Below are 13,501 nucleotides of genomic sequence, written 5' to 3' on the forward strand. Positions count from 1 at the left end.
TGTCACCGCAGTCTGGCACCAAGCGAGATTCAGTGACATAATGACCCCTCCTTCTTCTCTAGGCTCTTTGGTCACCACCTGTCCAGGCTTTCAGTTTTTGGCTTTTACTTTCGGACTCACCTCATTACAATCAGGAGGACAGAGTTAAACCCTCTTCTCAACATCAAACATCACAGCCTTTAACATATTCACACGCATGCCAGCACTCACCAGTGTGAGTATAAAACACACACTCTCACACCTCTCTCTCCCTCTTAAATGCCTCATAACGTGAGCCGATGGGTACAAATGTGCTGACAGCTTCAGAGCACACTCAAATTCACCCGCCTTGGCTCTTAACTTCTTATCAGTAACACACACACACACAGAGAGAGAGAGAAAGAAAGAGGGAGTTTTGCACACACACACACACACCTCCTGGAGGCATCTCAGCTTTGGGCAGCATGCATGTCAATGAGTCCATCACACACACACACACACTTACATTTCAAAGCCTGGATCAGCGCCTTGCCATCTTTAATCAGCTCCTTGATGAACTTGTTGGTCTTGTCCAGCTCCAGCTCGTGGGACTTGAGCCTCTCCCTGAACTGAGGGCTGTCCAGGTAGCAGTCACTGAACTCCAGAGCAGGTAGTCCCATCTTCATACCACCACTACCAACCTGGACGACCAACCCGGCAAAAAAAAAAAAAAAAACAGGAGAGAGGGAGGAACAAGAGCAGGAGGAGGAGGAGGGAGGAAAGCCTGAGCTGCTACTACTGCTGCTGCTGCTGCTGCTGGAAATGATGGAAAATCCAATTACAACATGTAAACACCGGGGCTGGAGAGGTGTCCGAGAGGAATGCCTACCTACATAACCTTAAAGGTGGTAACGCTCAAGTTGACAGAAGCAAGAGTCCAGCAGCAGCAGCAGCAGCAGCAGCAGCAGCAACAGTCCGACACGGCATCCAATTAAATGAAATGAAAAAAGAAGTCAGAGTAAGTGTTGCTGGTGGGCTTCAAAGAAAACACTTGCTCAGGTAAACCGGTGCTGCATTCCTCGCGACCAAGTCATCGCGGAGCGGACAGAGGAGGGCAGGAGGGAGGGAGGAGGCATAGAGAAAAAAAAAACACACACACACAACTAGGCTCCTCGTAAATGCGGTGTCTTCCCTGGGCGGTTTTAAACACACTGCCCTCTCTGCAGACCCGCTCGAGCTCAGCGCTGCAGGCCGACACCAACCTACCCGGACGCGGATAATCCCACGATTGACGGCGCTGTCGGCCAATCAGATGGCCGCGCTGCCGCTGAGATGACTCGTCTCGGGGGCGGGTGTGCGGTGAGCTACTCCAGATCAGAGATGGAGAAAATAAAGAGAGGAGGTCTCACTCTGATCTTTTTTTTTTTTTTTTTTCGAGAAACGCTGTTGTTTGGCTTTGACCTCTGCATCCCTGCATCCCCATCAAAACTGACTTTTTTTTTAGCGAGTTTTATCTGAAGATGTTGTATTGTTCATGACTGTCTAGTTGTATTTTTAAACTGGGACAACAGCACATATGGTTGTGTTTTTATGTCTTTATTAACACAACCAACTACTGTTATTTCTATCAATAAAAAATATTATATTTGTGAGAGACTTTTCATTTTAAATATTATGGACTTTTGGAAGAAAGTATGCTCATTCATTTATAGGTTAAATATAAATCGCTATTTTATCATATTTGTCTTAAATCCAGCTCCATTATAGCAGGTAAAGCACATCCTGACAGCTTGGAGTATTACTGTCAGATACTGTTCCCCCTCTGTTCCCTAGGAAAGGACGCTCACACATCTTTCAAATTCATACTGCTGACTTCTTTCCCCACAACAGATAAGTCCTGTGATTTTCAGGCTGATATCATTAAATTTGACCATTTACAACAGGGGGAACGCATCCTGAATGGTGATGGATGAATAGTCAGGTGATCAACAACGTCATTAGAATTTAAATCCTCTAGAGACTTTGAGTATAGCTTGCAATTTCATGCCAATTCACATTTATGAAGCTCTTTCAAAACCAACAAGGTGAAGTTCAAATGTTCAAGAGCAACTTGCTGGTGATAAACTTGGATGTTTTTGACTTATTAAGTATCTAAGGTCAAAGAATCTCATTTTGGGAAATGGATGCAGCTTCTGCCTCACACTCAAATCCCCCTTAAATAGGAAATAGCAAGTGTACAGAAAGATAAAGTGGCAGTCAAGCTAGATAAACAACCCTTAGCCACGAGAGAGTAATAATGTGTGCCTTTAACTGTCCTTTCTAAGGCCTAGTCCACACGTACACAGGTATTTAAAAAAAAATAAAAGATTCCCGTCCACACAAATGGTATGAAAACGCAAATGCAGGCTGTCGAGCGCACGCCAAACAACATGCGGCGATATAACCTCTACCATAATCAGAAGACTGCCAAACAAAGGACACAACCCCAAAAAAACCCGTCTACACATGAAAACAGCGTTTCTTGGCAGGAGTTTTCCATAGGTCTGTTTTCAGTGACGTGAAACGCCCTTTACGTGTTTATGGAATGCCAAAACGCATAGAAAAAGCATAGTTTTAAGAAATACCCATGTACGTGTGTACAGGGGCCTAAAATATGTCCAATACTATGTCCATTAAGTGGAGACTGAAAGCTAACATTGACCCGGTAGGATCAAATGGAGTATGACATCTTACCAAGCATAGACAATCTGTGCATGCAGCGGGCTGGGAGCCTGGTTGGTGGGAGGATGCACTGATGTCATTTCAGCCAGAGCGGGGAATTTCTGTGGAGAGGGATCTGCCTTGGATTAAAGCGTCCATCACTCTCTGGCGCCCTCTGTTGGCAAGGTGCTGCGCCACAGGACGCTTTTATATATATGTGTCAACTTTTACTGACTTCTTTCAGGCTAAAATTATTGTTGTTCATATTTAAATTAAGAATCTGATTTATTTTAGCTTCGGTTGTCATTCTAGTCGCTGCCACTGCTGCCATATCATTTAAATTATGACACATTTTTTCTATAAAGGGCCACTATGTAATTTTGGAGAAGAAATTCAAACAGTAGGTTAAATATTTTATATATAACACAAACTCAGAAATGTTCACTTTTTCCATAACTGAATAAACAAGCTGTTCTCAGAGGAAAATAAGGTCCCCAGAACACCGTTTGAAGCTAGAAAGGTGGCAGGGCCTGCCACATATAAACAAAGTAAAACAGTGTGAAATTGTGCTTTACGGTCAGTTTGTTTATTCAGTTTATTCAGTCATGAAAGAGAAAAGAGTTTGTTTATTTAGTTTGTTGAGGCAGTCAGTGATGATTAAAATTTCTTCCCCAAAACTACATAGCGCACCTTTAACATACACAAACTGTGCATGTGTGAATGACGTGTGTGTACATCTCATTGACACAGTTTGTGTTTGTGGTAATTGCGTGCAAACAGCTTGGATGTAGCCGTGTCATTTCCTCTGCCAAAGCACGGTACAGCGTCTGGTCGCTTGCTCGTTTCTCCATCTGTCACACTGTGGTAACAATGATGGCCATTCACAGGAAGTCAGAGTCTGTTGTTTGTGTATGAAGTATAAGATGCAGAGGGTTAGTTCGAGAACCAGAATTAACCAGTTTATAGTCAGAAACACAGACTTTAACTCCATCACACAGCCACACTAGCTTCTATGAGCTCATGTACTGTAGCTGATCTACGTTCGAAAGAAATTGTTTCCAATCCTACAACATAGTCTGCAGTGAGAGGATGGAGAGGGGTAAATATAAAAAGACTTTCCGCTCACATCAGTATCACTGAATGTATTTAAAGATGCTATCAGCGCTAACGTGCTTTATGGCCATCAAGATGTTGTTAATTAGATTGTTCTCGTCTCTCTCTAATTTCATCCTTCAAAGCTTCCTGTTGAGAGAACAGTAACCTAATTATCGACTCGACGGCTAAAAATATATGTGCATGTTTCCATTTCCTCTTGATAAGCATGAAGCAAATGACAGCTGACAGCCGGAGTTCTTCAGCTCTTCACAACTCCAGCGTCCTCCGGAAGTTACAACTTAAGTCAGCCTAAAGCTAGAAAATATCCATCTCGTAGAACAATCTCACATTTACTGTTGCAAACATCATTTACGTCTGTTCCTATCAGATCTATTTCTGTATCCATTTGATTGATTGCATTTCAGAAACCTTGGGATCTTGGCTGGAATCTACAGTCTGCAGCTTTAATGCAGCTGCTGCTGGATCTGGTGTGGTTCAAGAGGTTCCCTTTTACTCAGATGAGGTGCCAGTCATACCAATCTCCCTCCTCCTCACAGTCTTATTTCTTCTTTTCTAAAGTGCTTCATCATTCCCATCCAGTATTTTATTACTTTCGCTCCCCTGGACAGTGAAGCCAGAGATCCACTTATACCTGTACTCTCAGTGCTGATTTTTGATTGATTTGATTATTTTATCAGCGAGAACATAGTGAGACTGAAGTCTGTTTTTCAGGGGGGGCCTACGGCCACACGCAAAAATGAATAAATCTACATATGCACAGTTATACACATTTACAGTCTAGACAGATGGTGGTCCACTACTGAGTCCGGTTCTGCTCGAGGGTTCTGCCTGTTAGAGGCATATTTTTCTCGCCACTGTTGCCAAAATACTTGCCCATGGGGGAAATGTTGGGCCTCTGTAAATAAATAAATTAAAGAGTATGGTCTAGACCTGCGCAGTTCGATTTCCACACACACATACAGTACATGTACATACATATACATACAGGCTCATCCCTCTACCCATGTGTGCACAATTAAAAGCAACTGCAAGTATTTTTTTCGAGAAGTTCAGTCACAAGTCAAGTACACAGGGAGTTCACATTTAGCGCTTTATAAATTCAAAGAATGCGGTGTGTGTTGATATGCAGAGTGCAGTCCTGTACATTGGTATGCAAGAACATCAAGAGCTTGTGGAAACAAACAAAAACTTCAGCAGGAAGCATTAATTGAAGTGGTTAGAACACAACACAAGGAGACATTGGGGACAATATAATAAATAATTAAAATTAATGAAGCAATCAAAGAGGAAGTGATGAGAGCATGTGTATATACACAAAGAGGAAGGATGAAAAGGGGAGGCTATATTTGATTTAGAAGGTGTTTAAGTGTTCAGATCACCTCGCTGTACTGGTATAGCCCGGGCAAGACTCCATCTTTTAATAAATACATCTTCTCGGAGTCTCAAGGAGCACGTTATTTGTTCCATCTGGTAAATTTCCCATACCTTCTCAGTCCAAATAATGTATGTTGCTTATATACTGCACATCTCCCCAACAAAAGTAAAAGAACAACAGATTGTCTTCACATAATGTGCAAAGTGAAATTTAGCCAAACATATAGTGTGATTGGAATTTTACACTTTTCAATTGTTTTGTGATTGTTTGTGTTGCGTTTGACTACAACAGGCACAAAACAGAGCTATTCTGCCATCTCCTGGTAAATAGAGGTAAAGCAGCTATATTCAAAAGACAAATCTCAGAAGCTCAGTCTGAACAGGTGAGAGAAAAGTAGGTCAGACTCTCCACTTTTTGGCCTTGTAGTCTCTCTTTTTTTCTCTCCGCGCGTCTCACGATCATAAACTTAGAAAGTCTGAATGTTTTTCGATGCAGATGTGCTGCACGGTATGAATTATAGAGCAAAGAGCTTGAAGTATCCATTAGATGTAGACAGACATGAGCTAACCACTGTGAATAATTCACCCGGCCTGCACACTACTGCTGCTCACCGTCGTGCAGGTGCGAGACAGACGTGCAAAAATAGATACTGAGATCGCTTCTTTCTTGGAAGCTATTTCCACCATTTTGAGAAGAGTCAACACCTCACAGAAAATAGTGAAATATATCTTTTTCAGCTGAGTGAATTCACTTAGAAAGTTACCAGGATGTAGATGGCAGAGCTTTGGGAACCATCATTTATCCTCATGTTTCTGTGATCATATTAAAGGTTTGTATTTTCTTTCGTCTTCCTATATTAATGCTGCCCTCTCTCTGCTTTTTTTCTTGCCAGGAGCTGTTTGGATGTGAGTTCAGCATCTTTTTTTACAGACGGGAACTATCTAGAAAGAGTGTCAGCGCTCCTGTTCGCTCATTCCTGTTGGGCCCCTGCTTCAAAACTGGAATCTGAGAGGTGCAGTGACACTTGATGATGATCAGTTACTTCTTTAAAAATAGACAGTGGTGGAGGAAGTATTCAGATACTTTCCTCTGTTACTCTGTTACAAAAAAGTAAGTGTACCAGGAAAATGTCCCATGTGCACCTCAAAATCTATATTCTATAAAGTGTATTTGTCTAATTTCTAGTCAAAGTAACGTATTACACTTAATATAAGACAGTCACATAGAAAGCAGAATTTAAGTGAGACACAAGACACGTTTTTAGACAACTTTCACTTGTTCCATTGGCCAATTTTGTTTATTATTACAAGCAAGCAAGAATTTTTAACTAAACACAACATGACTAAGACTCTAAAACATGACCTCATCATGAACACTTCTGCCTGAGTCATGTACTTAGATCTTCATCAGCAACAGTGGTTGTTTAACAATAAAGACAACAACTCCCATGATCCCACACTTTTCATTCTTTTCTTTTGATTGAGAGACCCCTAGTTGCAGGAATTACATATGGTGCCTTTAAATCATTAGATAATTATTACTATTATTGTGGTTTTTTTCTCATTATGGATGGATCTGCTGAATATACCTTTGATTAATTGATTGATTGGTTTGTAAAAATCTAGAAAATAGTGAGAAATGTCATCATAATTACCCAGAGCCCACACTGACACCTTCACAATGCTTGTTTTGTCCAACCAACAGTGCAGTCCTCACAAATTATTAAAAAGGACATTCAAATTATTAAAATAATTTAAAGAGAAAGACGAAAATCTTCACATTTGTGAACCTTGAACCATGAAATGTCTGGTATTTTTGATTTAAAAATGACTTTCGATTACTAACAATTGACTAATTGATTAATCGACAAATTGTCTCTGCTGTATTCTCTAATATTTGTGTATTTTAAGTTATAACAAGCTCTTCATATGATCTGAATGAAGACATGTTTATTTGTAAAGTAACTTAAGGTGTAAGTTAAGTAGAAAGTAAAAGGTAACATATTTCCCTCTAAAATGCAGTGGTAGTAGAGTACAAGTACTTCAAATTTGTACCCAAGTACAGTACTTGAATAAATGTACTTAGTTACATTCCACCACTGAAAATAGAAAACTGCATCTGCCTTACGTTTATGAAGTAATTCATCTGAATATAAACAGCATCCTCCCCTGACCTCATGCTTCTATGACTAAAACCATTTACTGTATGTGTTGGTTACGTATTGTCAGAGTGTGTTTTTACTTTTGATGACTGGTACATGTTTTAACTTTGCAGGAATGTGAGCCTGTACTCCTGTAAGGTGACCCCAGCTCTATCCCTCGCTGCGCCACCTCTGGTCTGAGGCGCTGCCATTATGTAAGATTAATCCTGAGAGCTGAAGTCACCCTCCTTTGAGTCTTTTGTAAATGTTTGTATTGTGTCTCCAGGAGGACGCCGCTGTAAGAATGTATCAGAGCTCAGTCAGACGGGCAGCTCTGTCATTTCCAGGCTCTGGCTGGATCCCACGGCCCGGACACTTGCGTCACTCTGTCTCGGTCTCTCTCTCTATTCTAGTGCGGTAATTTTAGTCCTGACGTGGGCCTGTTAAAATGAGTCCTCTGACGCTGTTAGGAGGGTGGTGGGGAGAGAAAGAGGGGTAGAGAGGGTACAAATACAGACATGCACACTTAAGTCTCTCCTTCATGAGTGGAGACAGCGAAGAAAGTTTGGCACGAAAAGCTACGAGAAGCTTGTTTCACCTAGACCTCTTAAAAAAGAAGAACAGAGGAGGATATGCTGGCTCATCACTGTCACCCGACTTTCTCACAGGTAGGTGACTGATTCACTCCATCAGGGAGAGTCTCGTTGTTTGTCTGGGAACGTAGCTAACTAATAATCACCCCTGCTGACTCACGTATAGCAGGAGAGCAAGCTGATACTGATCATGCTTTTATTAGAGGAATTAATTCAGGTGATCTGGCTTTTGTGTGTTTGTGCATGTTTTGTGGAAAATGCTGTTGTGAAAAAGTTGCATTGTGGGTAATGTAGGCACCAGGTTTTGAAAAACAGCCCTCTGGTCTGCATTGCTCTCCTACAACACTTATTGTGGGCAGCAAAAAAAACATGATCAGATTCAATACAACCTTTTTTATTCCACATATTCTTCTTCCAGTGCAACTTAGCCACTGAGTGACATCACTGGAGGCAGTTTATCAGATTACTTGCAGCTTCCTCTGGAGTCACAAAAGGCTTTAGACCACACTTTTCACATATGCAGTAGCACTCCCCTAAGACCTTTAAAAAAAAATGTGTAAAATTGGTGGAATTCCCCTTTAATACTAATGGTGTATGATCATGCCCTCACTTAAAGCAAGTTATCGAAGATTTTCCGGCTAATTTAGCTGTTAAAGACATAAAAATGATCAATCTAAGAGTCGAGGTGAAGATGGAAACTAGTAAACAACTTTGGAAACAAGATCATTAATCTCATGTTTCCAAATCTTGGTGAGCACAGAACTTTCTGCAGTATTCCCAGCAGAGCTTTCTACGGTTTTTGCCCAGACATCATCCCTTTCTACTATCAGGTTCAGGCTCTCCTCCCACGCATTTGCACTCTGACTCGGTCAACGATTAGACTTTTGACGTCATTCCCCCACGGGCAGCTCTGTCCGAAGGTCCCCGAGGACCAGTCTGCCACTAACTTACTTCTCATATCCCGTAATAGGACATTCTGCTCCAGGTCCTGTTCCTAGGAAAAAACAACTGCGAGTGGGTAGGCCTTAAATTCCTCTTGTGGCTTTGCACTTCTCTGTCTTTCGCTTTCCTTCTCCCTCTTCCTCGCTCTGTTTCTCAAGCCTCTTCAAGACATTCCAGATGTGGGCTAGCCTGTCTCTATTTCACTTATACTCTACCTCTGGCTGCAAATGATAACAAAGACCAGAGTTGTACAGTGACACTGCTGGCTCGGCCCGCTTCCCTGCTCACTTTTACATTTGACAGACTTTATGACAGCCGCTGCTGCTCTGGGATCTCTACCCTCCAGGATGTTGAGATTACACTGACATTGTGGCTTTAAAATGGGCTTGATTGTTTTCTGGAGTGAGGGTAAGACAGACAGGGCTGGATGGGTTCGAGTTTCACAGGCAGAAAGATTTCAAGTAGCTGCTGGAGATTTTTTTTGTCTGAATACAAGGTGTCAAAACATCTTTGCTTCAAACAGCGTGAGGAAAATGGCTCCTGTGTTTCATCTGCTCATGTGTTAAACTGTTGCACGTTCTTGTTAGACTATTGCCTGCATTTCCGGCAGGGAGTAAAAAAACATTACGGAAATTTTATCTGCACTCGGTCATGTCCACGTGCATATTTTGTTTCATGATTTCAGGTGAAAGTTACATCACCGCAACATCTGGAAGTTATTTCCACTAAGACAAAATCAAAGTGATGTTCAGTTGGAAAACAAGTTTAGTCATGTTGCTCTGCTTGGCCTCCGTCCAGATCTGATTCCCTGGCTGGTTTCATCACTTCATGAGTACCTTAAAAGGTTGACAGAGAGAAAGAGAGAAGCAGAGAGAAGGCGAAAGTGATAGAGGAGGGCTGGGGAGGAGAGCATTTCCCGTAATCATCATGAAGGCGGCGTTGTCCTCCACTTCCTGTTTTCTCCCGTGTCTCAGACACAGTCCAGGTGACACAAATAGCGAACGAAGTGGATCTGCTCTGTCGTTGCAGACACAGGGACAACACTCTGCTTCGTCCAAGCCTCAAACTCTGTGCAGGATGTCTGAGGGAGATGTTACAGTGCTGCCGTTTGGACCTGCGTCTCTGGACCTGTCAAGACAGGAGCAGCGGACGCTGACCAGACTGTACAGCCGGAACGGAGGATATCACCTCAGGATTTTGGCAGATGGGACTGTGAATGGTGGCAGGCAGGACAATGACCCATATGGTGAGAAAGGAATGTATGAAACTGATGTATGATTGGTTGTTGTATCTTAAAGATTTTGTGAAAGCATTTTGATGAATGAAATGAAGCTGAGCATATTCTGTACATCATATCTACTTTTAACTTTACTGATGATTAAAAGTCTTCAGGGTTGTTAGAATAAAGATAAGAAAGAGAAGAGTTTTGGTTAGAAGGAAACAGAACTGGACTTGTAATAAAGGAAGAATGTTAATAATTACTTGAGCAAACAGTTAAAGTCCTCTTGAGCAAGGTATGTAATCGCAGACGTTCTGGTGATTAATAAGTACTTACCGCTGTGCATACTGAGACGAAAGGGCCTATGAAGGGCCAATATCTATTTCAGTGGAAAAATGATGGTTACATTGTGTTTAATTAAGTTTACCGTCCAAGAGCGGTGTTTTGTTGAACAGTGTCACGTGTTGTGTTGCAGATGTACTGAGGCTGAAGGCTGTGAGTGTAGGAGTGGTGGTCATCAAGGGCGAGATGTCAGGGAGGTACCTGGCCATGAACAAAAATGGACGCCTCTATGGATCAGTGAGTTTTTTTGAAACAGTTTCAAACTCTAAACATAGCACGGATGCCGCGACACTAAAAAAAATAATTTGCCCAAAACAGTGACTTTAAAGGTGCACTATGTAGTTTTCGACACAATGGCGACACAATTTCTTGCCGTTTTGCTTTGTTTATATTTGCGGGATCCTTCTAAGTAAGTATCTTCCTAGCTTCAAACACACTTAATTCCCATCTGAGGATAGATGTTTTTGAAGGACATACATGTATATCAAATAAATATTTTGTTTGTATTATTATCTTATTAATATCATAAATATAAACTTTCTGCTTTCAAATTTCTTTTCCAAAACTACATAGTGCCCCTTTAAGTATTTCAATTACATGTAAATGTTCCATTTAATTTAATTACATAAGTTCAATGTAAAGTGTCACATTAAATGCAAAGTTCTTCTATCATGTTGAGTCAATGTGAATAAATTAAATAACCAGATGTATGATTTATTACAAGTCAGTGTTTTTATCATGATGAAATTAGATCCTGTTTCTCTTTCTAACTGTTGCCTAATAGTTTTCGGAGCCGTTTCATTGGAACTACTTTCGTCACATCACATAATACTTATTAACTTGTCCGACCGTTTTGAAATAGCCTTGGTTATTTCCACGACTACGAAACACCGGAAAACCACAGTGCCAACGGCTGACAAGCAGATTTTTCTGCATAATATAAATCACTGTGAGCAAAAATTAGTTAATGGGACGTATAAAACAGCTGACGATTTGTCATGTAGATTCTGTAGATCTCAGCAGATTTTTTGCAGTGTGTATATGAAGAATCAGAACATTTGCTATGAAACAAACTCTCCTCTGCTCTTCTCTTCTCTTTTCTCCCCCCTCTTATCATTTTCTTGTCTCAGCAAGCACTGAACGATGAGTGTTACTTCCTGGAAAAGTACGAAGAGAACGACTACAACACATATCGCTCTCAGAAGTACAACTGGTATGTTGGGCTGAAGAGGAACGGCCAACCCAAAGCAGGACCAGACACCCACCAGGGTCAGAAGGCCGTCTTATTCCTGCCGAGGCCTGCGGGCAGCGTGTAAAGCAAGACGGCACCAGGAAACATGGACACGCTCACTGAAGTCTTTAAATGCACATTAAAGGTGCAGTTTTACGCTGGGAGAAGTATCCCATTTGAAGGTCACTCAAAATCACAGCGAAAGCCTGAGGCGAACACATAATGCTGTTAGTTCGAGCTCTGTTAATAACCTCAATGTTCTCTGGTTTATGAAGGGAATACGTCATGAAGGCTCATACTGCTCATACCGCATATGATCCTCACAGGTATACGAGCTAATGTCCAGAATACTTTCTTCTCACTGCAGACAGAAAATGTGTTTGGTATCAGTGCGTGTCAGTGTTGATAAATGGGTGTTCACTTTGAACCCTAGTATGAAATACCACTGCTGGAAGACAGCAATGGACCGCTTTTACACATAAATAGTTTCACGATTCATCACGTCTGGTACAAAGGAAACTAACAAGGCAAAAATAAAAAAAGCTGAACATCTGGCAGTAAACACAAACTCCAGTAAACAAAGTCTGCAGCGCAGGGAACTATAGTTAATTCAGTGCCTTGCTTAACTTTACTTTGTAGTAAGAGAACGGTGGATGTTTGCTGACTTCTTAATCTTCCTGGTAACTATTTTTAGTCCGCTCGAGCCTGTTTGATGCCCAACTCTGTAACCATTTGTGTGCTTTATGGATAGTGAGCAACTTTCAAAAGGTCAGCAAAGTTGATACGAGGCAATTTTGTGCTAAAATGTTGCTCTTGAAAGCAGTACCCTTGTTTATGACGTGGTCAGCCAAGCCAAAAGTGAAACATTTGTACGATTGTATAACTTTATACGGTGTTATTTTATTGTTATCATGTGCCCATGTTGGCTGACAGTCTACAAGGCTGATGTGAAAACTTTGTTTCAGTAATTATTGTTGAAAAGAGTCAAAGTTCCTATTTGTAAGAAAGTTAAAATTTGAGTCCCAACTCGTCAAATACTGACGCCAGGGACCGTAAGTCGGGTCGGCTGCCATCCCAGAAGCAGTCCAAAAAAAAAACGTTCTTACGAATTGGACATTTTTACATCTTGGTGACACCAAAAGCTCAAGTGTGAATTATTTGATTCTGGTTGGGACCAAATACCGACCATTCTGTACTGGACCACAGAAGTCGTGAAACGTTTCCTTTCACTGGCGAAATGGCTCAGCTTCACAGCCCAGCAGATCTTTCTTAATACTGTTTATTGTCATTGTTGAAACACATGTTACTGTCACACTATACTAGGTTACATTACTATTGTGAATATTTATTTATAAAGTTTTACTACTAATGACATTTAATTGCACTTAACATTGCAATCAGAACAATAATTTAAAGGCCTACATACGTAGTGAAGGAGCAAAAAGGTATCGTGACCACCTTTTGACAAAGTAATACATATTGTATTAAGTATATTAAAATGTATGAAACAAAGCCTGATTTATTATCCATAAAAACAAATATTATATGTGAATAAAAGTGAATAAAAGTTTATAAATGTACATACACCATTAAAGAAACATGTTGTGGTCAGTGTCCAATGTTGCTTGTATGAGTGTGTTGTGTGAAAAACACTGTTTGGCCACAAGATGGCAGCATTGTTTAAGGTTCAGAGGTGTTTTGCTCAGGCAGGCGCTGACGGCTTTTAGTCTCAGTTTTTATTAATCCACTTGAGGGTCTGGCCAAATACCAGTAGAAAGAAATCATATAATGGTAAAGCTAAGAAACCACACAGGAAATGCCAATAGTATGTGTTTAGATAGCTGTAGGCACAATGTATGGGTTATTACAGATACTGAACCAGATG

The 13,501-nt window shown here is 41.0% G+C and overlaps 2 protein-coding genes across 5 annotated transcripts in view; one reads left to right on the top strand and one right to left on the bottom strand.

Moving 5' to 3' along the window:
* LOC141007694 (rho GTPase-activating protein 26-like) overlaps positions 1-844 on the bottom strand; it is a 97,565-nt gene extending 96,721 nt beyond the window's left edge. Inside the window, exon 1 of the mRNA XM_073480079.1 lies at positions 485-844. Coding sequence (XP_073336180.1) covers positions 485-644 — 160 coding nt within the window. The 5' untranslated portion in view covers positions 645-844. The remainder of the gene's footprint in view (positions 1-484) is intronic.
* Positions 845-8,794: 7,950 nt separating this feature from the next.
* Positions 8,795-13,196, top strand: LOC141007333 (putative fibroblast growth factor 1). Of its 4 annotated transcripts, none has more exons than XM_073479685.1 (4): positions 8,795-8,900; positions 9,623-10,070; positions 10,519-10,622; positions 11,516-13,196. In XM_073479685.1, the coding sequence occupies exons 2-4, from the start codon at positions 9,752-9,754 to the stop codon at positions 11,699-11,701; spliced, it is 609 nt and encodes a 202-aa protein (XP_073335786.1). In that variant the 5' UTR covers positions 8,795-8,900; positions 9,623-9,751; the 3' UTR covers positions 11,702-13,196. The 4 variants fall into 4 exon arrangements, with proteins under 4 accessions (XP_073335786.1, XP_073335787.1, XP_073335788.1 ...); XM_073479686.1 differs by having other exon boundaries at positions 9,854-10,070; XM_073479687.1 differs by having other exon boundaries at positions 8,795-8,896; positions 9,854-10,070.
* Positions 13,197-13,501: the final 305 nt, after the last annotated feature.

The sequence above is a fragment of the Pagrus major genome, chromosome 13 (genome assembly GCF_040436345.1).
Source record: "Pagrus major chromosome 13, Pma_NU_1.0".
NCBI classification, from domain to species: Eukaryota; Metazoa; Chordata; class Actinopteri; order Spariformes; family Sparidae; genus Pagrus; species Pagrus major.

Bases quoted from the DNA above. Each gene is read 5' to 3' on its own strand.
- LOC141007333 (XM_073479685.1), top strand. From the start codon at position 9,752: ATGAAGGCGGCGTTGTCCTCCACTTCCTGTTTTCTCCCGTGTCTCAGA. The intron at 10,071-10,518 runs GTGAGAAAGGAA...GTTGTGTTGCAG, and splicing joins GCAGGACAATGACCCATATG to ATGTACTGAGGCTGAAGGCT. The intron at 10,623-11,515 runs GTGAGTTTTTTT...TTCTTGTCTCAG, and splicing joins ATGGACGCCTCTATGGATCA to CAAGCACTGAACGATGAGTG.